The sequence below is a fragment of the Chiloscyllium plagiosum genome, unplaced genomic scaffold, assembly GCF_037043375.1.
Source record: "Chiloscyllium plagiosum isolate Xiang-an unplaced genomic scaffold, Cpla_swu_hap1 HiC_scaffold_41, whole genome shotgun sequence".
Taxonomy (NCBI): domain Eukaryota; kingdom Metazoa; phylum Chordata; class Chondrichthyes; order Orectolobiformes; family Hemiscylliidae; genus Chiloscyllium; species Chiloscyllium plagiosum.
Window position 1 is genome coordinate 42,943,114 of NW_028270179.1, and position 25,855 is coordinate 42,968,968.

Consider the following 25,855-nt stretch of genomic DNA (forward strand, 5'->3'; position numbering starts at 1 on the left):
TGAACAGGAAGGGTTTGGAGGGACATGGGCCGGGTGCTGGCAGGTGGGAATGGATTGGGTTGGGATATCAGGGTCAGCACAGACCGAAGGGTCTGTTTCCGTGCTGTACATCTCTATGACTCGATGGGCTGAATGGCCTGTGTGTGTGTGAGAGAACCAGCAGGCAATGCAATGGGCTGAACAGCCACTCCCTTTCAGGCTGTGGTCTGAGGGACACCCCTCTTCCTGGAGCCGATGGTACGTTCCGGGCGACATACGGAACTGGCACGTTCCATTGTGCCTGCTCTTGGGGGGGGAGTAGGGTTGCGTTTTTTTTCTAAAATGGCCGTAGAAGCTGCTCTGTCTCCCCGCTCCTCTCCGGCATTACTGTTCCAAAGCTGATGGTCAAAGGCCTAGCCCCTGACACCGGAATAGTGGTCCCTGGCCGGGGCAGGAGGGAGACCCTGAGCTTCCTGATCCCCCCCCCTCCAGCCTGCTGCAGTGGTAGAGCCCGCACCCTCAGTGCTTCCTGCCTCTGGGAGAGTTTAAAGGCAGCAAGAGGAGGGGGGGGGGGGGTGTCAGTATCACAGGGAGTCTCAGAGGGACAGGATCAGGAGCTGTACACAGGGAGGGACAGGGGCAGTGCACAGGGGGAGACAGGGGACAGGGGACAGGGGGTCTCAGAGGGACAGGGACAGGGACAGGGACAGGGACAGGGACAGGAGTCTGACAGGGGACAGGGAGTCTCAGAGGGACAGGGACAGGGACAGGGACAGGGACAGGAGTCTGACAGGGGACAGGGGACAGGGAGTCTCAGAGGGACAGGGACAGGGACAGGGACAGGAGTCTGACAGGGGACAGGGGACAGGGAGTCTCAGAGGGACAGGGACAGGGACAGGGACAGGAGTCTGACAGGGGACAGGGGACAGGGAGTCTCAGAGGGAGAGGGACAGTATCACAGGGAGTCTCACAGGAGACAGGATCAGGAGCTGTACACAGGGAGTGACAGGGGACAGGGGACAGGGGGTCTCAGAGGGAGAGGATCAGGAGCTGTACACAGGGAGGGACAGGGGACAGGGAGTCTCAGAGGGAGAGGGACAGGGACAGGGGTCTGACAGGGGACAGGGAGTCTCAGAAACAGGATCAGGATCAGGGGCAGGAGAAGGAGACACACACAAACATAAGGGACTCTGTCATTAAGAGAGAGAGACAGACAGACACATAGAGGGACTCTGACATTGAGAGGAGGTGAGACACACAGAGAGAGAGAGAGACAGACACATAGAGGGACTCTGACATTGAGAGGAGGTGAGACACACAGAGAGAGAGAGAGACAGACAGACAGACAGACACATAGAGGGACTCTGACATTGAGAGGAGGTGAGACACACAGAGAGAGAGAGAGACAGACACATAGAGGGACTCTGACATTGAGAGGAGGTGAGACACAGAGAGAGAGAGAGAGAGAGAGACACGTGCACAGATACAGAAAGAGACTCTGTCCTTGAAAGGAGGAGAGACAGAGGCAGACACCCAGAGGGACTCTGTTATTGAGAGGAGAAACTGTCGGAGAGAGAAGGAGAGGCAGAGGCGAAGACACTCCGCCTTGTGCTCTGAGAAATACTGACTCTTGTGAGTCTTGCACTGAGACGGCGACAGAGCAGCTGAGGCTGAGAGAACCCGCCAACATGGTCAGCGTCTTCCTGTTTGTGCCAAACCTCATTGGTCAGTGTCCTCTGTGGATGTATCTGGGGTGGAGGGAGGGTGGGAGGGTGGCCCTAATACGGGTTTTTGGGTGGTAGAGTCTCAGAGGGTGAGGGATAATGGGCCTGACTTGGCAGTGGGTCTAATTTGATAGGATTTGAGGATTTCCTGGTGTGCGTACCTGATGGGTTTTGTTTTACAACAGTCTGTTGAGGAGGCTGGACTGCGTACTGTGCAATGAAAAGAATACGTTAACTAGCCCAAGGTTCAGAATTCAGCAAGAGGGGACAATGATAGGTCGCGAGGGGAAAAATAGAGTGGCGAGAGTTAATGTCACGGGCAACATGAAAAGTGACTGTAAAAGCCTCTGTAAATATGGGCAGTGTAAAGTTAGTGAAGACCCAAGTGTATGTCCCTTACCTTCAGAAGCTGGGGAAATGATAACGGGGTACAAAGAGCTGTCAGGAAAATTACCACAGATTTTCCATTCTGTCTTCACAAATGATGCGCACTTCTTCCAAGAAATGTGAGGGAGTCTACTGTGTAGTGAGGGGGCAGAATACTGGAATTCCTTCTGGATGTAGGTTTGCTCGCTGAGCTGGGAGGTTCATTTCCAGACGTTACGTCACCGTACTAGGTAACATCTTTAGTGGCAAGATTAGAATGTGGTGCTGGAAAAGCACAGCAGGTCAGGCAGCATCCGAGGAGCAGGAAAATCGACGTTTTGGGCAAAAGCCCTTCATCAGGAATGCCCGAAACGTTGATTTTCCTGCTCCTCGGATGCCGCCTGACCTGCTGCGCTCTTCCAGCACCACACTCTAATCTTGCCACTGAAGATGTTACCTAGTACGGTGACGTAACGTCTGGAAATGAACCTTCCAGCTCAGCGAGCAAACCTACGTTCATAACCTCAACCTGAGCTACAAATCTTCTCCAAACTCGCTAATGGAATTCCTTGTTAGCGGGGATATTAATGGGCTGAGAGATGTTTGTTAGGCAGAGCTTCTAATGGGACCAGACAAAACCTGCAGTGGTTAGGGAAAGAATTATACCCAACAAACTTACTGAGGGCATAGCAAGTAGGTAAGGGACAATCAGTCCCTGGTGAGGCCACACTTGGAATATTGTGTCCAGTTCTGGTTGCCCTACTATCGGAAAGATACAGGGGCTTTGGAGAGGGTGCAAAGAAGGTTTACCAGGATGCTGCCTGGATTGGAGGGCTTGCCCTATGAAGAAAGGTTGAATAAGCTCAGACTTCTCTCTCTGGAGAGAAGGAGGAAGAGAGGAGACCTGATCGAGGTGTACAAAATAATGAGAGGAATAGATAGAGTCAACAGTCAGAGACTTTTCCCCAGGGCAGGATTGACTGGTACGAGGAGACATAGTTTGAAGCTATTAGGAGGAGGGTATAAAGGAGATGTCAGAGGAAGGTTCTTTATGCAGAGAGTTGTGAATGCATGGGATGCGTTGCCATGACTGGAAGCAGAGTCATTGGGAACACTTAAGCGACTGCTGGACATGCACATGGAGAGCAGTGAGATGAGAGACAGACCAGAAACAGAGTGGGAATAACTGAGACACACCGACAGCTCCAAGGTGACCTGGTGGGATACTGCGGGGATCAGTGCTGGCACCCTGGTTATTGACAACACTTGGGAGTGTTGGGATTCCTGAAGAAGGGCTCATGCCTGAAACGTCGATTCTCCTGCTCCTCGGATGCTGCCTGACCTGCTGCGCTTTTCCAGCAACACATTTTCAACCCTTTGGAGTGACCCGGTTGTGAGAAGGCTGCACTTGTCAGAGAAAGGGAATGCATCGGATGTTTACCAGGTTGACCCAGGGGAGGGGAGGGGAGGGTTACCCCGTGAGGTTAGATTGTTTTGACTGGCCATGTATTGATCACGTTTCGAATGATGAGATGGGGAAACTGAGTGAAGCCCCAACAGGATGCAGAGAGGATATTTTCCCCTAGAGCCAGGGGAAAGAGTCTCTGGATACTGAGTACATCATTCAGGAACAAAAGGAGGTGATAATTCATCAATCGGGAGGGTGGTTCATCCTGGGGAATACCCCGATGCTGAAGGCCATGGAGAAAGGGTCACTGAGTACTGTCAAGACCGAAAGAAATGTTCAAATTTTCAAGGCATCCAGGGTTGGGGGGGGGGGAATATAAATATAAATATGTGATCAGTGACCAGGATTGGTGCTGGGTCCACTACTTTTCGTCATTTATAGAAATGACTTGGATGTGAACTTAGATATAGTTAGTGAGTTTGCAGATGACCCCAAAATTGGAGCTGTAGTGGACATCGAAGAGGGTTACCTCCGATTACAACAGGATCTGGACCAGGTGGGCCAAGGAATGGCAGATGGAGTTTTAATTTAGATAAATGTGAGGTGCTGCGTTTTGGAAAGGCAAATCAGGGTGGGATTTATACGCTTAATGGTAAGATCCTGGGGAGTGTTGCTGAACAAAGAGACCTTGGAGTGCAGGTTCATAGCTCCTTGAAAGTGGAGTCACAGGTAGATAGGATAGTGAAGGCAGCGTTTGGTATGCTTTCCTTTATTGGTCAGAGTATTGAGTACAGGAGTTGGGAGGTCATGTTGAGGCTGTACAGTACATTGGTTAGGGGCCGCTGTTGGAATATTGTGTGCAATTCTGGTCTCCTTCCTATCAGAAAGATGTTGTGAAATTTGAGGGTTCAGAAAAGATTTACAAGGATGTTGCCAGGGTTGGAGGGTGTGAGCTATAGGGAAAGGCTGAACAGGCTGGGGCTGTTTTCCCTGGAGCGTCGGAGGCTGAGGCTCCAGGGAATATTACAGAGGTTTATAAAATCATGAGGGGCATGGATAGGTCTTTCCCTGGGGTGGGTGAGTCCGAAACATAGGTTTAGGGTGGGAGGGTAAAGGGTCCCAAGGAGCAACCTTTTCACCCAGAGGGTGATGCATGTGTGGAACGAGCTGCCTGAGGAAGTGGTGGAGGCTGGATTTAAAAGGCATCTGGATGGGTATATGAATAGGAAAAGTTTAGAGGGCCAAGTGCTGGTGAATGAGACCAGGTTAATTTAGGATATCCTTCTGACTCTGTCTCTGTCTCTCTCTTCCTGTCTCTGTCGCTCGCTCTCTCGCTCTGTGTTGTAGGTTACAGCCGCATCATTCTGGCCCTGATTGCGTTTTACTTCATGCTGAGTGACCCAGTGTTGGCCACGTGCTTGTACCTGCTCAGCTCCCTCCTGGACTCACTGGACGGACATGCTGCGCGCTTGCTGAACCAATGTAAGGCTTTCAGAGTGATGTTTCTGAGTGTGACAGTGGGGGGGGGGGCGCATGTGGGGAAACATTTGGTTTAGACCCACTCCCTGTGGGCGAACTTTTCATTTATTATTGTCACGTGTACCTCAGTGCAGTGAAAAGTTGTGTTTTGCGAGCAGTACAAGCAGACCATGGCAAACGAGGAGATACAGAGGAGCTAGGCATTCAGCGTACACTGTGCAGGAGATGTGCAGAGCAAGATTAGCTTTGAAATTAGAGAGATCCGTTCAGCAGTCTGATAACAGCAGGGAAGAAGCTGTTCTTGAACCTGCCACTGTGTGTGTTCAAGCTTGTGTATCCCCTCCCTGGTGGAACTGTTTGGAAGGGAGGGGTGGGAGATGTCTTTGACATTGTCTGCCTTCCTGTGGAAGTGGGAGTGGAGTCTGTGGATGGGAGGTTAGCTCATGTGATGGTCTGAGGTGCTCACCGCCTTCTGTAGTTTCTCACCTCCTGAGGAAGATGAGGTGTTATTGTGCCATCTTGAGCATCACATCTACATGGGGAGTCCAGGACGGGTGGTGGAGGGAGACCGGGGTCTGAGGCCCTTTAGATGAGAGCGAATTGCTGCTGTTTTAGTGAGTTGTTCTGTCTCTGTGTCTCTCTGTGTCTCTCCACAGGTAGCAAGTTTGGAATGATGTTGGATATGTTGACTGATCGATGTTCCACCATGTGCTTGCTGGTGAATCTCTCCCTCCTGTACCCTCGCTACGTCTTCCTGTTTCAGCTCAGTATGATCCTGGACATCAGCAGCCACTGGTTACACTTACACAGGTCAGTGATGTTGAACCAAATCCCTGTACGTCTCCCTGGACACCAGCTCCGACCCCACCCTCACCCCCTCCCGGCAAGGCATGGGTCCCCTGGATACTGTCTCTCCCCTTGGGGTATGGGTCCCACAAAGCACCAGCCCTTCTCCCACTCCTCCCCAGGGGATACAGGCCAAAAACACCGCCTGGGGAGCGGTTTGAGGGGAGGACGGGGGGAAACGGGCAGAGAACGGAGCCCAAGGGGAGGACCAGAGCCTGAGGGGAAGACCAGGGAGATACAGCACAAGAATGGGGCTTGGGGATCGGTTTGTGGAGTGGACCGGGGGGGAACAGGCCGAGAATGGGGCCTGAGGGGGGGAGGACCGGGGAGGAAACGGGCCGAGAATGGGGCCTGAGGGGGGGAGGACCGGGGGGAAAACGGGCCGAGAATGGGGCCTGAGGGGGGGGAGGACAGGGGGGAAAACGGGCCGAGAATGGGGCCTGAGGGATGGGTTTGAGCGGGGGGAAAACGGGCCGAGAATGGGGCCTGAGGGATGGGTTTGAGCGGGGGGAAAACGGGCCGAGAATGGGGCCTGAGGGATGGGTTTGAGCGGGGGGAAAACGGGCCGAGAATGGGGCCTGAGGGATGGGTTTGAGCGGGGGGAAAACGGGCCGAGAATGGGGCCTGAGGGATGGGTTTGAGCGGGGGGAAAACGGGCCGAGAATGGGGCCTGAGGGATGGGTTTGAGCGGGGGGAAAACGGGCCGAGAATGGGGCCTGAGGGATGGGTTTGAGCGGGGGGAAAACGGGCCGAGAATGGGGCCTGAGGGATGGGTTTGAGCGGGGGGAAAACGGGCCGAGAATGGGGCCTGAGGGATGGGTTTGAGCGGAGGACCCTTGCTAATCTCGGTTTCCTCTTCAGCGCCATGATGAAGGGGAGCAGCAGCCACAAGAAGATTGACCTGAGTGGAAATCCCATTCTCCGTGTTTACTACACCAATTCGGTAAGGCCACTGTCAGCGAGGGGGTGGGTTGTGGGGGGACCACTTCCTGACACCACAATAAATAGGAACAAGAATAGGCCATTCGGCCCCTCGAGCCCTCTGTTCTGTTGTGCCTGATCCGACATTCCTAGTGTCCATGCTCCTGCCCTTTCTGCCTCGGGCCCTTCGTTCCCCAACTGGTCAAGAATCTCTCTCTATCTCAGCCTTAAACATTCACAAGGACTCTGCCCCTACAACTCTCTTTGGCAAGAAGGCACCCCCCCCCCCCCCCCCCCCCCCCCCCGCGAGAAGAAATTCCTCCCCATCTCAGTCTGAAATTGGCGCCTCTTCATCCTGAGGCTGTTCCCTCTGGTCATTCCGACTCCCGTGAGGGGAGAAAGTCTCTCAGCATTGACCCCGGTATGTTTCCACGAGACCCCCCTCTCACTCCTCTAAACCACAGGGAGCAGGGTCCCATCCATGTTTAACCTTTAACTGTGAAATGTTTAATGGGGGGATACACAAGGAAAGTACTTGACACCGAGGGTGCTGTGTTACCAACAGAAGTAGGCACACTAGATTCATTCAAGGTGCATCTGGACAGATGCATGAGGAGGTGGGGAGCAGAGGGATACAGATCCTTAGGAATTGGGCGATGGGTTTAGACGGTGGATTTGGATCGGTTCAGGGTTGAAGGGCCGAAGGGCCTGTTCCTGGGCTGTTTATTTTCTTTGTTCTTTGCCCATAAAACAATCCCTCCGTCCTGGGGGCCAATCCTAGTGAACCTTCTCTGGGCTGCTTCCCGTGAAATGTTATCTCTCCTTGAGTAAGGGGGGGGAACCAAAACTGCTCGCGGTACTCCAGGTCTCACCAGCACCTGGGAGAAAGTGAGGACTGCAGATGCTGGAGGTCAGAGTCGAGAGCGGGCGGCGCTGGAAAAGCACAGCAGGTCGGGCAGCATCCGAGGAGCAGGAAAGGCGACATTTCGGGCACGAGCCCTTCATCAGCTGCCTGACCTGCTGTGCTTTTCCAGCACTTTGTCCACTTGCAGTAAGACCTCGCGACTCCTTTTGTCCAACTCTCTCTCTCTCTTGTTTAAAATAAAGGCCAGCATTCTGCTGGTCCTTCCTGATTACCTGCTACCCCATGTGTTAGATTTTCATGCTTCGTACTCATGGTTCCCAGCCCCCACCTACCAAAGTTGTGGGGAAGCTTTCTTTAATTTAATTTACAATCTGTCCCTGTTGTCCGTTGGAAAATGAGCAACTTTTGAGTTTTCCCCCATTTGCCCACTGACTTAACCACTTCGTATCTCTCCATAAACTGTTGGTAGCCCCCTCGCAGTCCCTCTGGTACTTACATTAGATTAGATTACTTACCTCCAAGAGCAACCCACCCAGACCCATTCCCCTACACTTACCCCTTACCTAACGCTATGGGCAATTTAGCATGGCCAATTCACCTGACCTGCACATCTTTGGACTGTGGGAGGAAACCGGAGCACCCGGAGGAAACCCACGCAGACACGGGGAGAACGTGCAAACTCCGCACGGACAGTTGCCCAAGGCGGGAATTGAACCCGGGTCCCTGGCGCTGTGAGGCAGCAGTGCTAACCACTGTGCCACCGTGCCGCCCAATTGTCCAGAATCTAATGGCTTTGATTTTTTAATTTGAAAAATCGCAAGCTCTTTACCTCTGTAGCTACCTGAACAAAATAGACCAGATAGAAGCAGGGAGGTTATTTCCTCTGGCAGGTGAGACGAGAACTAGGGGGCACAGCCTCAAAATAGGAGGAGCAAAGTTAGGGCTAAGTTAAGGAGGAATTTGTTTACCCAAAGGGTTACGAATCTGTAAATTTCCCTGCTCAGTGAAGTTACTTCGTTGAATGTTTCTAAGGCAAAGATTGACAGATATTTGAACGGGGAGAAAGTGAGGTCTGCAGATGCTGGCGATCAGAGCTGAAAAATGTGTTGCTGGAAAAGCACAGCAGGTCAGGCAGCATCCAAGGAGCAGGAAAATCGACGTTTCGGGCATAAGCCCTTCTTCAGGCACACCCTCCTCATTCCTGAAGAAGGGCTTATGCCCGAAACGTCGATTCTCCTGCTCCTTGGATGCTGCCTGACCTGCTGCACTTTTCCAGCAACACATTTTTCAGATTTTTGAACAGTAAAGGAATTAAGGGTTTATATTCCTGCAGACATTGTGTCTGTTCCTTATCAGAAGTAGCTCCCCTGTTCCTTGTTCCACTCGGGAGTTAGCCGTCCGTTTAAAACACAGCTTTTCCTGCAACTAACTCCTTAAATTCTTCCGCATCATGGGCAACTTCACTTAGTGGCATTAGGTCAACCAGTTTAAGAACAAACAAAAAAACAGCCCAGGAACAGGCCCTTCGGCCCTCCAAGCCTGAGCCGATCCTAACCCACTGTCTAAACCTGTCGGTCAATCCCTAAGGATCTGTATCCCTCTGCTCCCCACCTACTCATGCATCTGTCCAAACACATCTTAAATGAATCTACCGAGCCTACCTCTACCACACCTGCTGGCAACGCGTTCCAAACGCCCACCACCCTCTGTGTGAGGTACTTACTGCGTGTATCCTCCTTAAACTTTCCACCTCTCACCTTGAAAGCGTGACCTCTCGTTACTGAATCCTTCACCCTGGGAAAAAGCTCGTCTCTATCCACCCTGTTGATACCCTTCATGATTTTGTAAACCTCAATCAGGTCCCACCTCAATCTCCTTGTTTCTAATGAAAATAAACCTAACCTACTCAACCTCTCTTCATGGCTAGCACCTTCCATACCAGGCAACATCCTCGTAACCCTTCTCTGCACCCTCTCCAAAGCGTCCACATCCTTTTGGGAATGCGGCGACCAGACCTGTACACAGTATTCTAAATGTGGCCGAACCAATGTCTCGTGTCCTTTTTTAAATCTCTCCTCTCTCTATATATAAACCTCAACCACCTCCGCTCCAGGGGAAAAGGTCCCAACCTCTCCTTGAAACTCCCACGTTTTCCTGGGAACATCCTGTGAAATCTCAAGGAAACTTCAGAAAGAGTTATTGATGATTCATCCAAGCCATGAAGTTACTAAAGTTGAGGATTAAAGTTGTCACTGTATTATGTTCTGATCACCACCTCCTTGGAGACCTTTTACTCTCCACCAGACGCAAGCTAGCCTGTTCCCTGATCGGCTCTATGATGTATCGCTCTCGGAAACTAACCCCAAGAAAATAAAAGTAAAGAACAAAGAAAATGGAAAATTACAGCACAGGAACAGGCCCTTCGGCCCCTCCAAGCCTGCACTGAACCAGATCCTCTATCTAGACCTGTCACCTATTTTCTAAGGATCTGTATCCCTCTGCTCCCTGTCCATTCACGTATCTGTCTAGATACATCTTCAATGACGCTATCGTTCCCGCTCCCACCACCTCCACTAGCAACAAGTTCCAGGCCCCCACCACCCTCTGCATAAAGAACTTTCCGCAAATATCTCCCCTAAACTTTCCCCTCTCTCACTTTTAACTCGTGGCCCCTGGTAATTGAGACCCCTGTCACAAAGCTAGTCCCTTATTTGTTTTCCAAAAGCTGTTCCTTGGCTCAAGGAGACTCTGCCCTTGATTTTCTCAGAGGGGTAATAAACCAGACCGGGCTCCGATCAGACTGGTGTGGTACAGAGATTAGAAGGAATTTGAGAGGCATTTTGTTTATATGTAAACAGATGAGACTTCGGGGCAAAGTGGTCATGTTTTAGAAGTGACCTGTGTAATGAAAGGGGAGTGGTCAGATCTCGAGCTGAGCAGTTTTTAGTTCAGTTAGTTAGAAGTTCAACAGGGAGCTGTGTGGAATCGCTCTCTCTTTCTCGCTCTCTCTTTCTCGCTCTCTCTTTCTCGCTCTCTCTTTCTCGCTCTCTCTTTCTCGCTCTCTCTTTCTCGCTCTCTCTTTCTCGCTCTCTCTTTCTCGCTCTCTCTTTCTCGCTCTCTCTTTCTCGCTCTCTCTTTCTCGCTCTCTCTTTCTCGCTCTCTCTTTCTCGCTCTCTCTTTCTCGCTCTCTCTTTCTCGCTCTCTCTTTCTCGCTCTCTCTTTCTCGCTCTCTCTTTCTCGCTCTCTCTTTCTCGCTCTCTCTTTCTCGCTCTCTCTTTCTCGCTCTCTCTTTCTCGCTCTCTCTTTCTCGCTCTCTCTCGCTCTCTCTTTCTCGCTCTCTCTCGCTCTCTCTTTCTCGCTCTCTCTTTCTCGCTCTCTCTTTCTCGCTCTCTCTTTCTCGCGCTCTCTTTCTCGCTCGCTCTCTTTCTCGCTCGCTCTCTTTCTCGCTCGCTCTCTTTCTCGCTCGCTCTCTTTCTCGCTCGCTCTCTTTCTCGCTCGCTCTCTTTCTCGCTCGCTCTCTTTCTCGCTCGCTCTCTTTCTCGCTCGCTCTCTTTCTCGCTCGCTCTCTTTCTCGCTCGCTCTCTTTCTCGCTCGCTCTCTTTCTCGCTCGCTCTCTTTCTCGCTCGCTCTCTTTCTCGCTCGCTCTCTTTCTCGCTCGCTCTCTTTCTCGCTCGCTCTCTTTCTCGCTCGCTCTCTTTCTCGCTCGCTCTCTTTCTCGCTCGCTCTCTTTCTCGCTCGCTCTCTTTCTCGCTCGCTCTCTTTCTCGCTCGCTCTCTTTCTCGCTCGCTCTCTTTCTCGCTCGCTCTCTTTCTCGCTCGCTCTCTTTCTCGCTCGCTCTCTTTCTCGCTCGCTCTCTTTCTCGCTCGCTCTCTTTCTCGCTCGCTCTCTTTCTCGCTCGCTCTCTTTCTCGCTCGCTCTCTTTCTCGCTCGCTCTCTTTCTCGCTCGCTCTCTTTCTCGCTCGCTCTCTTTCTCGCTCGCTCTCTTTCTCGCTCGCTCTCTTTCTCGCTCGCTCTCTTTCTCGCTCTCTTTCTCGCTCTCTTTCTCGCTCTCTTTCTCGCTCTCTTTCTCGCTCTCTTTCTCGCTCTCTTTCTCGCTCTCTTTCTCGCTCTCTTTCTCGCTCTCTTTCTCGCTCTCTTTCTCGCTCTCTTTCTCGCTCTCTTTCTCGCTCTCTTTCTCGCTCTCTTTCTCGCTCTCTTTCTCGCTCTCTTTCTCGCTCTCTTTCTCGCTCTCTTTCTCGCTCTCTTTCTCGCTCTCTTTCTCGCTCTCTTTCTCGCTCTCTTTCTCGCTCTCTTTCTCGCTCTCTTTCTCGCTCTCTTTCTCGCTCTCTTTCTCGCTCTCTTTCTCGCTCTCTTTCTCGCTCTCTTTCTCGCTCTCTTTCTCGCTCTCTTTCTCGCTCTCTTTCTCGCTCTCTTTCTCGCTCTCTTTCTCGCTCTCTTTCTCGCTCTCTTTCTCGCTCTCTTTCTCGCTCTCTTTCTCGCTCTCTTTCTCGCTCTCTTTCTCGCTCTCTTTCTCGCTCTCTTTCTCGCTCTCTTTCTCGCTCTCTTTCTCGCTCTCTTTCTCGCTCTCTTTCTCGCTCTCTTTCTCGCTCTCTTTCTCGCTCTCTTTCTCGCTCTCTTTCTCGCTCTCTTTCTCGCTCTCTTTCTCGCTCTCTTTCTCGCTCTCTTTCTCGCTCTCTTTCTCGCTCTCTTTCTCGCTCTCTTTCTCGCTCTCTTTCTCGCTCTCTTTCTCGCTCTCTTTCTCGCTCTCTTTCTCGCTCTCTTTCTCGCTCTCTTTCTCGCTCTCTTTCTCGCTCTCTTTCTCGCTCTCTTTCTCGCTCTCTTTCTCGCTCTCTTTCTCGCTCTCTTTCTCGCTCTCTTTCTCGCTCTCTTTCTCGCTCTCTTTCTCGCTCTCTTTCTCGCTCTCTTTCTCGCTCTCTTTCTCGCTCTCTTTCTCGCTCTCTTTCTCGCTCTCTTTCTCGCTCTCTTTCTCGCTCTCTTTCTCGCTCTCTTTCTCGCTCTCTTTCTCGCTCTCTTTCTCGCTCTCTTTCTCGCTCTCTTTCTCGCTCTCTTTCTCGCTCTCTTTCTCGCTCTCTTTCTCGCTCTCTTTCTCGCTCTCTTTCTCGCTCTCTTTCTCGCTCTCTTTCTCGCTCTCTTTCTCGCTCTCTTTCTCGCTCTCTTTCTCGCTCTCTTTCTCGCTCTCTTTCTCGCTCTCTTTCTCGCTCTCTTTCTCGCTCTCTTTCTCGCTCTCTTTCTCGCTCTCTTTCTCGCTCTCTTTCTCGCTCTCTTTCTCGCTCTCTTTCTCGCTCTCTTTCTCGCTCTCTTTCTCGCTCTCTTTCTCGCTCTCTTTCTCGCTCTCTTTCTCGCTCTCTTTCTCGCTCTCTTTCTCGCTCTCTTTCTCGCTCTCTTTCTCGCTCTCTTTCTCGCTCTCTTTCTCGCTCTCTTTCTCGCTCTCTTTCTCGCTCTCTTTCTCGCTCTCTTTCTCGCTCTCTTTCTCGCTCTCTTTCTCGCTCTCTTTCTCGCTCTCTTTCTCGCTCTCTTTCTCGCTCTCTTTCTCGCTCTCTTTCTCGCTCTCTTTCTCGCTCTCTTTCTCGCTCTCTTTCTCGCTCTCTTTCTCGCTCTCTTTCTCGCTCTCTTTCTCGCTCTCTTTCTCGCTCTCTTTCTCGCTCTCTTTCTCGCTCTCTTTCTCGCTCTCTTTCTCGCTCTCTTTCTCGCTCTCTTTCTCGCTCTCTTTCTCGCTCTCTTTCTCGCTCTCTTTCTCGCTCTCTTTCTCGCTCTCTTTCTCGCTCTCTTTCTCGCTCTCTTTCTCGCTCTCTTTCTCGCTCTCTTTCTCGCTCTCTTTCTCGCTCTCTTTCTCGCTCTCTTTCTCGCTCTCTTTCTCGCTCTCTTTCTCGCTCTCTTTCTCGCTCTCTTTCTCGCTCTCTTTCTCGCTCTCTTTCTCGCTCTCTTTCTCGCTCTCTTTCTCGCTCTCTTTCTCGCTCTCGAACAAGTGACTTATTCCTATGGGCTTTGAGCATCCCTCACCCCTGAGGGAGGAGGATCTGAAACGTTACCAGTTCTCCACAAATGCTGCCAGACCTGCTGAGCTTTTCCAGTGTTTTCTGCTTCCACCCTCCCCTCCTCCCTCATTATTAGCAGCACCTTCTCCCTCCCTCCCTCCTCCTCTCTGAAAGATCAAATATCACCGAGCGGTCCAGCACTGAAACAGACCCTTTGGCCCATCCAGTCCATGCTGGCCCCTAACCCAAGCTAAACTAGGCCCACCTGCCTGCGTTTTCCTTTTCCTTCATTGCTGGGGAGTGGGTGTCGCTGGCTGGGCCCGGTATTTATCGCCCCGTCCCTAGTTGCCCCCCTCCCCTTCAGACGGTGGGTCTGAGCTGCCTTATTGACCCCCTGCAGTCCCCCTGTTGCAGGTAGACCCTGAGGGAGGGAATCCCAGGATTCTGACCCAGGAAGGAGCGGCTGATACATTTCCGAGTCAAGATGGTGACGGTCTCTGAGGGGGGTCTTGCTGGGGAGGTGGTGTTCCCATGTATCTGCTGTCCCTTATCTGTCCAGATGGAAGAGGCCCATATCCCTCCAAACGTTGCAATTGAACCCACATCCTCAGGAAGCTCATTCTGCACACAAACCACTCTCTCGGTGTTTTTTTAGAAAACCATTTACCCCTCTTGTCTTTTTGAAATCTCTCTCCTCTCTCCTTAAAAAATATGCTTTGACTCCGTCCCAGTTTTGATCTCCTTGTGACAGTTTCTTTTTTATTTGAACGCTTCTTGCATTAATTTTCAAAGCCTCTTAAGTGTGTTTTATCCAAACAGTATGGAAACAACAGGCCATTTGGCCCAACAAGTCCACACTGACCCTCTGAAGATTATCCCACCCACACCCATTCTCCTACCCTGTTACTGTACAACTCCCTGATTAATGCACCTAGCCTGTACATCCCTGAATGCTTAAATTGTCCCGTAGTTCCCAGGGATGTGCGGGTTAGGGTGGGATCGGCCGTGGGGAAATTGTCCCGTAGTGCCCAGGGATGTGTAGGTTAGGGTGGGTTGGCCGTGGGGAAATTGTCCCGTAGTGCCCAGGGATGTGCAGGTTAGGGTGGATCGGCCGTGGGGAAATTGTCCCGTAGTGCCCAGGGATGTGTAGGTTAGGGTGGGTTGGCCGTGGGGAAATTGTCCCGTAGTGCCCAGGGCTGTGCAGGTTAGGGTGGGATTGGCCGTGGGGGAATTGTCCCGTAGTGCCCAGGGATGTGCGGGTTAGGGTGGGATTGGCCGTGGGGAAATTGTCCCGTAGTGCCCAGGGATGTGCGGGTTAGGGTGGGATTGGCCGTGGGGAAATTGTCCCGTAGTGCCCAGGGATGTGCGGGTTAGGGTGGGATCAGCCGTGGGGAAATTGTCCTGTAGTGCCCAGGGATGTGCAGGTTAGGGTGGGATCGGCTGTGGGGGAATTGTCCCGTAGTGCCCAGGGATGTGCGGGTTAGGGTGGGATTGGCCGTGGGGAAATTGTCCCGTAGTGCCCAGGGATGTACAGAGTAGGGTGGATCGGCCGTGGGGAAATTGTCCCGTAGTGCCCAGGGATGTGCGGGTTAGGGTGGGATCGGCTGTGGGGAAATTGTCCCGTAGTGCCCAGGGATGTGCGGGTTAGGGTGGGATTGGCCGTGGGGAAATTGTCCCGTAGTGCCCAGGGATGTGCAGGTTAGGGTGGGATTGGCCGTGGGGAAATTGTCACGTAGTGCCCAGGGATGTGCGGGTTAGGGTGGGATTGGCCGTGGGGAAATTGTCCCGTAGTGCCCAGGGATGTGCAGGTTAGGGTGGGATCGGCCGTGGGGAAATTGTCCCGTAGTGCCCAGGGATGTGCAGGTTAGGGTGGATCGGCCGTGGGGAAATTGTCCCGTAGTGCCCAGGGATGTACAGGTTACGGTGGGATTGGCTGTGGGGAAATTGTCCCGTAGTGCCCAGGGATGTGCAGGTTAGGGTGGATTGGCCGTGGGGAAATTGTCCCGTAGTGCCCAGGGATGTGCGGGTTAGGGTGGGATCGGCTGTGGGGAAATTGTCCCGTAGTGCCCAGGGATGTGCAGGTTAGGGTGGGATTGGCCGTGGGGAAATTGTCCCGTAGTGCCCAGGGATGTGCAGGTTAGGGTGGATTGGCCGTGGGGAAATTGTCCCGTAGTGCCCAGGGATGTGCGGGTTAGGGTGGGATCGGCTGTGGGGAAATTGTCCCGTAGTGCCCAGGGATGTGCGGGTTAGGGTGGATTGGCCGTGGGGGAATTGTCCCGTAGTGCCCAGGGATGTGCAGGTTAGGGTGGATTGGCCGTGGGGAAATTGTCCCGTAGTGCCCAGGGATGTGCGGGTTAGGGTGGGATCGGCTGTGGGGAAATTGTCCCGTAGTGCCCAGGGATGTGCGGGTTAGGGTGGATTGGCCGTGGGGGAATTGTCCGTAGTGCCCAGGGATGTGCGGGTTAGGGTGGGATCGGCCGTGGGAAATTGTCCTGTAGTGTCCAGGGATGTGCAGAATAGGGTGGGATTGGCCGTGGGGAAATTGTCCCGTAGTGCCCAGGGATGTGCAGAATAGGGTGGGATTGGCCGTGGGGGAATTGTCCCATTGTGCCCAGGGATGTGCAGGTTAGGGTGGGATCGGCTGTGGGGAAATTGTCCCGTAGTGCCCAGGGATGTGCAGGTTAGGGTGGGTTGGCCGTGGGGAAATTGTCCCGTAGTGCCCAGGGATGTGCAGGTTAGGGTGGATCGGCCGTGGGGAAATTGTCCCGTAGTGCCCAGGGATGTGCGGGTTAGGGTGGGATCGGCTGTGGGGAAATTGTCCCGTAGTGCCCAGGGATGTGCAGGTTAGGGTGGGATTGGCCGTGGGGGAATTGTCCCGTAGTGCCAGGGATGTACAGGTTAGGGTGGACTGGCCGTGGGGGAATTGTCCCGTAGTGCCCAGGGATGTGTAGGTTAGGGTGGGATTGGCCATGGGGAAATTGTCCCGTAGTGCCCAGGGATGTGCAGGTTAGGGTGGATCGGCCGTGGGGAAATTGTCCCGTAGTGCCCAGGGATGTGCGGGTTAGGGTGGGATTGGCCTTGGGGAAATTGTCCCGTAGTGCCCAGGATGTGCAGGTTAGGGTGGGATTGGCCATGGGGAAATTGTCCCGTAGTGCCCAGGGATGTGCGGGTTAGGGTGGGTTAGTTGGGGGTAAATGTGGGAATGGGTTTGGGCGGGATACTCTTCAGGGGGTCGGTGTGGGTTTGTTGGGCCAAAGGGCCTGTTTCCACACTGTAGGGAACCTATGATTTCACCCCTTCAGTCTGTTACTTCCCTCTGTAATCTGCAGCATTGCTGTCTGGGTCTCACACACATCCTTTATCACTTCCCCATCACCCCAGTAACCTGAGCCCATCCCAAACACTGCAGCCCCCCGCCCCTTTTTCCCCTTCCCCTATACTGTGACTGACTTCAGAATGAAAGTGGGTGGTTCTCTCCGTCTCTCTTGCGCTGTGAAATTTGAAAGGGCTCAGAAAAGATTTACGAGGATGTCGGAGGGTTTGAGCTAGGAGGAGAGGCTGGGGCTGTTTTCCAGGAGTGTCGGAGGCTGAGGGTGACCCTATAAAATCACGAGGGGCATGGATAGGGTGAATAGAGAATGTCTTTTCCCCCTGTGGTGGGGGAGTCCAGAACTCGTGAGGTATAGGTTTAAGATAAGAGGGGAAAGATTGAAAAGGGACCAACGGGGCAACGTTTTCCCCCAGAGGGTGGTCTGTGTATGGAATGAGCTGCCAGAGGATGTGGTGGGGCTGGTACAATTACAACATTTAAAAGGCATCTGGATGGGTATATGAATAGGAAGGGTTTGGAGGGACATGGGCCGGGTGCTGGCAGGTGGGACTGGATTGGGTTAGGAGATCTCGGTCAGCATGGACGAGTTGGACCGAAGGGTCTGTTTCCGTGCTGTACATCTCTATGAATGTGTGACAGGGACAGCATAGGGTTAGATACAGAGTAAAGCTCCCTCTACACTGTCCCCCCCATCCCAGGGACAGGGACAGCACAGGGTCAGATACAGAGTAAAGCTCCCTCTACACTGTCCCTCCATCCCAGGGACAGGGACAGCACAGGGTTAGATACAGAGTAAAGCTCCCTCTACACTGTCCCCCCATCCCAGGGACAGGGACAGCACGGGGTTAGATACAGAGTAAAGCTCTCTATAATGAGGGGTATAGAGGGTCTCCTCCATTAAACACTCCTAGGACAGATGGGTATTTGAAAAGGAAGGGTTTAGTGGGATATGGGCCTAGTGCTGGCAAATGGGACTAGATTAGGTTAGGATATCTGGGTCGGCATGGACTGGTTGGGCTGAATCCTTTATCCTGTTGTTACATGGAGGTTGTGGAGATTTTTACCAGGTGTCTGATATTTTCCCTGTGTTTCTGTTCTTCCGCAGAAAGTCCTATTTGTGATGTGTGCCGGTAATGAGCTCTTTTACGCTATGCTTTACCTCCTGACTTTCATGGAGGGTCCTGTGGGTAGGTATTTACTTCCTGAGCAGCGATGGAACCCAAGTCCTATGTGTTGCGCATGTGTGTGGGTGTCTGTGTGGGTGGGTGTGATTGGCTTGAAACAGGTCTGGAGTCTGAAACCACTCTGCTTCCCCACCCCACCCCCATTCCCTTTTGTGGGGTCCTGGGGAAATGTCTGAGCAAAGGGACTTTGGAGTGCGGGTTCTTAGCTCCTTGAAAGTGGAGTCGTAGGTAGATAGGATAGTGAAGGAGGCGTTTGGTATGCTCTCCTTTATTGGTCAGAGTATTGAGTTCAGGAGTTGGGAGGTCATGTTGCGGCTGTGCAGGACATTGGTTAGGGCCACTGTTGGAATATTGCGTGCAATTCTGGTCTCATTCCTATCGGAAAAGATGTTGTGAAACTTGAAAGGGTTCAGAAAAGATTTACAAGGATGTTGCCAGGGTTGGAGGGTCTGAGCTACAGGGAGAGGCTGAACAGGCTGGGGCTGTTTTCCCTGGAGCGTCGGAGGCTGAGGGGTGACCTTATAGAGGTTTATAAAATCATGATGGTGTGGATAGGGTAAATAGACAAGGTCTTTCCCCTGGGATCAGGGAGTCCAGAACTAGAGGGCAGAGGTTTAGGGTGAGAGGGGAAAGGGTGCATACATGAGGATCAGTGGTCGGCCCAACATCGTGGGCTGAAGGGCTTGTTCTGTGCTGTACTGTTCTATGTTCTATATAAAAGAGACCTAAGGGGCAACTTTTTCCCCCAGAGGGTGGTACGTGTATGGAATGAGCTGCCTGAGGAAGTGGTGGGGGCTGGTACAATGATAACATGTAAGAGGCATTTGGATGGGTATATGAACAGGAAGGGTTTGGGGGGAGATGGGCCGGGTGCTGGTTCATGCTGTACATCTCTATGGCTCGATGGGCTGAATGGCCTGTGTGTGTGAGACCAGCAGGCAATGCAATGGGCTGAACAGGTGGTTGTGAAATATAAGATTGTAAGGCACAGAATTTATAGCAAAGGTTTTACAGTGTGTGGTAGCTGAAATTATACACTGAAAAAGACCTGGATTGTTAGTTAAGTCTCCCATCTTTTCGAATGACTATGTCGGTTTCACTTCTTTCACATGTAAATCCCAGAACTTTTTAAAAAAAGTTACATTCTCAAGTGAACTTTAACAATTGGTGTCATGTCAGCCCAGATAATGCATTGAAGGTGTGAGCTTCCCTGTGTGAGGCTGTCTGTACCACAATGGGCAGACTGATTCTCATCTAAAATATGGATTTTCAGAGTCTTACAAGGATTCATGCAGTTTTTGAGCAAAGTAAAATGTAATTCTGCAATTACAAATTCACCCCACAAATGTGTGTGTGTGTGTGTGTGTCGGTGGTGGGGGTTATGAGGGGGGGTGTGTGTGTGTGTGTCGGTGGTGGGGGTTATGAGGGTGTGCGTATCTGTGTCGGTGGTGGGGGTTATGAGGGGGGTGTGTGTATCTGTGTCGGTGGTGGGGGTTATGAGGGGGGTGTGTGTATCTGTGTCGGTGGTGGGGGTTATGAGGGGGGTGTGTGTATCTGTGTCGGTGGTGGGGGTTATGAGGGGGGTGTGTGTATCTGTGTCGGTGGTGGGGGTTATGAGGGGGGTGTGTGTATCTGTGTCGGTGGTGGGGGTTATGAGGGGGGTGTGTGTATCTGTGTCGGTGGTGGGGGTTATGAGGGGGGTGTGTGTATCTGTGTCGGTGGTGGGGGTTATGAGGGGGGTGTGTGTATCTGTGTCGGTGGTGGGGGTTATGAGGGTGTGTGTATGCGTATCTGTGTCGGTGGTGGGGGTTATGAGGGGGGTGTGTGTATCTGTGTCGGTGGTGGGGGTTATGAGGGTGTGTGTATGCGTATCTGTGTCGGTGGTGGGGGTTATGAGGGGGGTGTGTGTGTGTGTGTGTGTGTGTATCTGTGTCAGCGGTGGGTGTTATGGGGGGGGGGTGTGTGTGTATCTGTGTCGGTGGGGGTAATGAGGGTGTGTGTGCGTATCTGTGTCGGTGGTGGGGGTTATGAGGGGGGTGTGTGTATCTGTGTCGGTGGTGGGGGTTATGGGGGGGGGGTGTGTGTGTGTGTCCGTGGTGGGGGTTATGAGGGGGGTGTGTGTGTATCTGTGTCGGTGGTGGGGTTATGGGGGGGGTGTGTGTATCTGTGTCGGTGTGGGTTATGAGGGGGGGGGTGTGTGTCGGTGGTGGGGGTTATGAGGGGGTGTGTGTGTATCTGTGTCGGTGGTGGGGGTTATGAGGGGGGGGGTGTGTGTGTGTATCTGTGTCGGTGGTGGGGGTTATGAGGGGGGGGGGTGTGTATCTGTGTCGGTGCGGGGGGTTATGAGGGGGGTGTGTGTATCTGTGTCGGTGGTGGGGGTTATGGGGGGGGGTGTGTGTATCTGTGTCGGTGGTGGGGGTTATGGGGGGGGGTGTGTGTGTATCTGTGTCGGTGGTGGGGGTTATGGGGGGGGTGTGTGTATCTGTGTCGGTGGTGGGGGTTATGAGGGGGGGGGTGTGTATCTGTGTCGGTGGTGGGGGTTATGAGGGGGGGGGTGTGTGTATCTGTGTCGGTGGTGGGGGTTATGAGGGGGGGGGGGTGTGTATCTGTGTCGGTGGTGGGGGTTATGAGGGGGGGGGTGTGCGTATCTGTGTCGGTGGGGGTTATGAAGGGGGGTGTGCGTATCTGTGTCGGTGGTGGGGGTTATGAAGGGGGGTGTGCGTATCTGTGTCGGTGGTGGGGGTTATGAGGGGGGTGTGTGTATCTGTGTCGGTGCGGGGGGTTATGGGGGGGGGGGTGTGTGTATCTGTGTCGGTGGTGGGGGTTATGGGGGGGGTGTGTGTATCTGTGTCGGTGGTGGGGGTTATGAGGGGGGGGGGTGTGTATCTGTGTCGGTGGTGGGGGTTATGAGGGGGGGGGTGTGCGTATCTGTCGGTGGGGGTTATGAAGGGGGGTGTGCGTATCTGTGTCGGTGGGGGTTATGAAGGGGGGTGTGCGTATCTGTGTCGGTGGGGGTTATGAAGGGGGGTGTGTATATCTGTGTCGGTGGGGGTTATGAAGATGTGTGTGTATCTGTGTCGGTGGTAGGGGTTATGAGGGGGGGGGTGTGTATCTGTGTCGGTGGGGGTTATGAGGATGTGTGTGTATATCTGTGTCGGTTGGGGTTATGAGGGTGTGTGTGTGTATCTGTGTCGGTGGGGGTTATGAGGATGTGTGTGTGTATCTGTGTCGGTGGGGGTTATGAGGATGTGTGTGTGTATCTGTGTCGGTGGGGGTTATGAAGATGTGTGTGTATCTGTGTCGGTGGGGGTTATGAAGATGTGTGTGTATACCTGTGTCGGTGGGGGTTATGAGGATGTGTGTGTATCTGTGTCGGTGGGGGTTATGAGGATGTGTGTGTATCTGTGTCGGTGGGGGTTATGAGGGTGTGTGTGTGTATCTGTGTCGGTGGGGGTTATGAAGATGTGTGTGTATATCTGTGTCGGTGGGGGTTATGAGGATGTGTGTGTATCTGTGTCGGTGGGGGTTATGAGGGGGGGGGGTGTGTGTGTGTATCTGTGTCGGTGGGGGTTATGAGGGGGGGGTGTGTGTGTGTATCTGTGTCGGTGGGGGTTATGGGGGGGGGTGTGTGTGTGTATCTGTGTCGGCGGTGGGGGTTATGAGGGGGTGTGTGTGTGTATCTGTGTCGGTGGGGGTTATGAGGGGGGGGTGTGTGTGTGTATCTGTGTCGGTGGTGGGGGTTATGGGGGGGGTGTGTGTGTGTGTGTGTATCTGTGTCGGTGGGGGTTATGGGGGGGGGGTGTGTGTGTGTATCTGTGTCGGCGGTGGGGGTTATGAGGGGGTGTGTGTGTGTATCTGTGTCGGTGGGGGTTATGAGGGGGGGGTGTGTGTGTGTATCTGTGTCGGTGGTGGGGGTTATGGGGGGGGTGTGTGTGTGTGTGTGTATCTGTGTCGGCGGGGGTTATGAGGGGTGTGTGTGTGTGTATCTGTGTCGGTGGTGGGGGTTATGAGGGGGTGTGTGTGTGTGTGTATCTGTGTCGGCGGGGGTTATGAGGGGGGGTGTGTGTATCTGTGTCGGCGGTGGGGGTTATGAGGGGGGGGTGTGTGTGTGTATCTGTGTCGGTGGTGGGGGTTATGAGGGGGGTGTGTGTGTATCTGTGTCGGCGGTGGGGGTTATGAGGGGGGGTGTGTGTGTGTATCTGTGTCGGTGGTGGGGGTTATGAGGGGGGGTGTGTGTGTGTATCTGTGTCGGTGGTGGGGGTTATGAGGGGGGGGTGTGTGTATCTGTGTCGGTGGTGGGGGTTATGGGGGGGGTGTGTGTGTATCTGTGTCGGCGGGGGTTATGAGGGGGGGTGTGTGTATCTGTGTCGGCGGTGGGGGTTATGAGGGGGGGGGGTGTGTGTATCTGTGTCGGTGGGGGTTATGAGGGGGGGTGTGTGTGTATATCTGTGTCGGTGGGGGTTATGAGGATGTGTGTGTATCTGTGTCGGTGGGGGTTATGAGGGGGGAGTGTGTGTGTGTATCTGTGTCGGTGGGGGTTATGAGGGGGGGTGTGTGTGTGTATCTGTGTCGGTGGGGGTTATGAGGGGGGGTGTGTGTGTGTGTATCTGTGTCGGTGGGGGTTATGAGGGGGGGGTGTGTGTGTGTATCTGTGTCGGTGGGGGTTATGAGGGGGGGGTGTGTGTGTGTATCTGTGTCGGTGGGGGTTATGAGGGGGGGTGTGTGTGTGTATCTGTGTCGGCGGTGGGGGTTATGAGGGGGGGTGTGTGTGTGTATCTGTGTCGGTGGGGGTTATGAGGGGGTGTGTGTGTATCTGTGTCGGTGGTGTGGGTTATGAGGGGGTGTGTGTGTATCTGTCGGTGGGGGTTATGAGGGGGTGTGTGTGTATCTGTGTCGGTGGTGTGGGTTATGGGGGGGGGTGTGTGTATCTGTGTCGGTGGTGGGGGTTATGGGGGGGGTGTGTGTGTATCTGTGTCGGCGGGGGTTATGAGGGGGGGTGTGTGTGTGTATCTGTGTCGGCGGTGGGGGTTATGAGGGGGGGTGTGTGTGTGTATCTGTGTCGGTGGGGGTTATGAGGGGGGGTGTGTGTATCTGTGTCGGTGGTGGGGGTTATGAGGGGGGTGGGTGTGTGTGTATCTGTGTCGGTGGTGGGGGTTATGAGGGGGTGTGTGTGTATCTGTCGGTGGGGGTTATGAGGGGGTGTGTGTGTATCTGTGTCGGTGGTGTGGGTTATGAGGGGGGGTGTGTGTATCTGTGTCGGTGGTGGGGGTTATGGGGGGTGTGTGTGTGTGTATCTGTGTCGGCGGGGGTTATGAGGGGGGGTGTGTGTATCTGTGTCGGTGGTGGGGGTTATGAGGGGGGGTGTGTGTGTGTATCTGTGTCGGTGGGGGTTATGAGGGGGGGTGTGTGTGTGTATCTGTGTCGGTGGTGGGGGTTATGAGGGGGTGTGTGTGTGTGTGTATCTGTGTCGGTGGTGGGGGTTATGAGGGGGGGGGTGTGTGTGTATCTGTGTCGGTGGTGGGGGTTATGAGGGGGGGGGTGTGTGTGTATCTGTGTCGGTGGTGGGGGTTATGAGGGGGGTGTGTGTGTATCTGTGTCGGTGGTGGGGGTTATGAGGGGGGGGGTGTGTGTGTGTATCTGTGTCGGCGGGGGTTATGAGGGGGGGTGTGTGTATCTGTGTCGGTGGTGGGGGTTATGAGGGGGGGTGTGTGTGTGTGTATCTGTGTCGGTGGTGGGGGTTATGAGGGGGGGGTGTGTGTGTGTGTATCTGTGTCGGTGGTGGGGGTTATGAGGGGGGGTGTGTGTGTGTATCTGTGTCGGTGGTGGGGGTTATGGGGGTGTGTGTGTGTGTATCTGTGTCGGTGGTGGGGGTTATGAGGGGGGGTGTGTGTGTGTGTGTATCTGTGTCGGCGGTGGGGGTTATGAGGGGGGGGGTGTGTGTGTATCTGTGTCGGTGGTGGGGGTTATGAGGGGGGGGGTGTGTGTGTATCTGTGTCGGTGGTGGGGGTTATGAGGGGGGTGTGTGTGTATCTGTGTCGGCGGGGGTTATGAGGGGGGGTGTGTGTATCTGTGTCGGTGGTGGGGGTTATGGGGGGGGTGTGTGTATCTGTGTCGGTGGTGGGGGTTATGAGGGGGTGTGTGTGTGTGTGTATCTGTGTCGGTGGTGGGGGTTATGAGGGGGGGTGTGTGTGTATCTGTGTCGGTGCGGGGGGGTTATGAGGGGGGGATGTGTGTATCTGTGTCGGTGGTGGGGGTTATGGGGGGGGGTGTGTGTGTATCTGTGTCGGTGCGGGGGGTTTTGTGCGTGTGAGAGAGTAAAGGAGGAGGCACAGAGTGACTGGTTCACAACTTGTGAAGTCTCTCGTTTATTGGATAAATTTACAGTGATGGACAGGGGGTGGGGTGGGACAAACAGGTTTATTTTCTGGCAGGTTCCCCCCCTTCCGCACGGCAGAAATAGTTTCTTCCCTTGGCTTCTGCATGTCCGTTTTCACATCCGGGTACCTGGGAATTAATCTCCCGGTGGTTGGAAGGCAGAAGGCCAATAGAGTTTTATCCTTTGTTGCTAAAGGGGGTTGAGTTTAAAAGCTGGGAGGTTATGTTGCAGCCGTACAACATTCTGGTAAGGCCACACCTGGAGGACTGTGTGCAGTTTTGATCTCCTTAATTGAGACTTGGAGTGGAGCGGGTGCAGAGAACGTTCACTGAATTGATTCACTGGAGAGCGTGAGGTCGGCAGATGCTTGAGATCAGAGTCGAGTGTGTGTTGCTGGAAAAGCACAGCAGGTCAGGCAACATCTATTCCTGATGAAGGTCTCTGGCCTGAAACGTCGATTCTCCTGCTCCTCGGATGCTGCCTGACCTGCTGCGCTTTTCCAGCAACACACTCTCGACTCTGATTCCAGAGTTGGCTTATGAGGAAAGACTGAGTAGACTGGGATTACGTTCATTTGAGTTTAGAATGAGGGGATCTTATCGAAACATATGAAATGATGAAGGGAATAGAGAAGGTAGAAGCAGGGAGGCTGAAACTAGAACTAGAGGCGTAGCCTCAAAATAAGGGGGAGCAGATTTCGGACTGAGCGAAGGAGGACCCAGTGAAGTGGTTGAGGCTTCCTCGTCGAATGTTTCTAAGATGAAGATAGATTATTGAACAGTAAAGGAATTAAGGGTTATGGTGAGAGGGCGGGTGAGTGGAGCTGAGGCCACGAAAAAAAATCAGCCGTGGTCTTATTGAATGGCAGGGTAGGTTCCAAAGCCAGGCAGCCCACTCCTCCTGCACCTTACGTTCCTAAATGTCCCTTGTCATGGACAAGTGGTCACCAGTCCATAGACCTCTCACCCACTTGTTATTGTCCTAATCTCCCTTCATTCCCCACCCCCACCTCCCCCCGACAAATCTGTCTCCAGCTCAGCCAGTAGTAAGCTCCCCAGTACTGACAGCGGTGTCAGCGATGTTGGCAGTAAATACCCGGTAACCAGCTTTTACACAAGGCGCAGCAATCCTCCATTTTTAAAGCAGCCCTTTCCCTGGGGTCATGTTGTACAGCAGAGAGACCTGGGGGTTATTGGGCATAATCCTTTGAAGTTACCGTCACAGGTAGCCTGGGTGGGAAACAAGGTGTTAAGCACGTCTGCCTTCATCGCTCACTCCTCTTTGAGTGTCAGCAGTTGGGGACATCATGTTGAGCTGTTGGTGTGAGCTCATCTGGAATACTGTGTCCCGTTCTGTTATGGGAAGGAGATTATTAACCCGGAGAGTTCCGAAGAGGTTTAC

The 25,855-nt window shown here is 53.4% G+C and overlaps 1 protein-coding gene across 2 annotated transcripts in view; it reads left to right on the forward strand.

Annotated features, from left to right (window-relative positions):
• The first annotated feature begins 1,110 nt into the window (after positions 1 to 1,110).
• Positions 1,111 to 25,855, forward strand: part of cdipt (CDP-diacylglycerol--inositol 3-phosphatidyltransferase (phosphatidylinositol synthase)) — a 29,211-nt gene continuing 4,466 nt past the window's right edge. The window contains exons 1-5 of one of the 2 annotated variants that reach the window (XM_087981922.1): positions 1,111 to 1,704; positions 4,825 to 4,959; positions 5,613 to 5,766; positions 6,664 to 6,745; positions 18,000 to 18,081. In XM_087981922.1, the coding sequence (XP_087838048.1) occupies positions 1,668 to 1,704; positions 4,825 to 4,959; positions 5,613 to 5,766; positions 6,664 to 6,745; positions 18,000 to 18,081 (490 nt within the window). In that variant the 5' untranslated portion in view covers positions 1,111 to 1,667. The remainder of the gene's footprint in view (positions 1,705 to 4,824; positions 4,960 to 5,612; positions 5,767 to 6,663; positions 6,746 to 17,999; positions 18,082 to 25,855) is intronic. The other variant, XM_087981923.1, reaches the window with a different exon arrangement.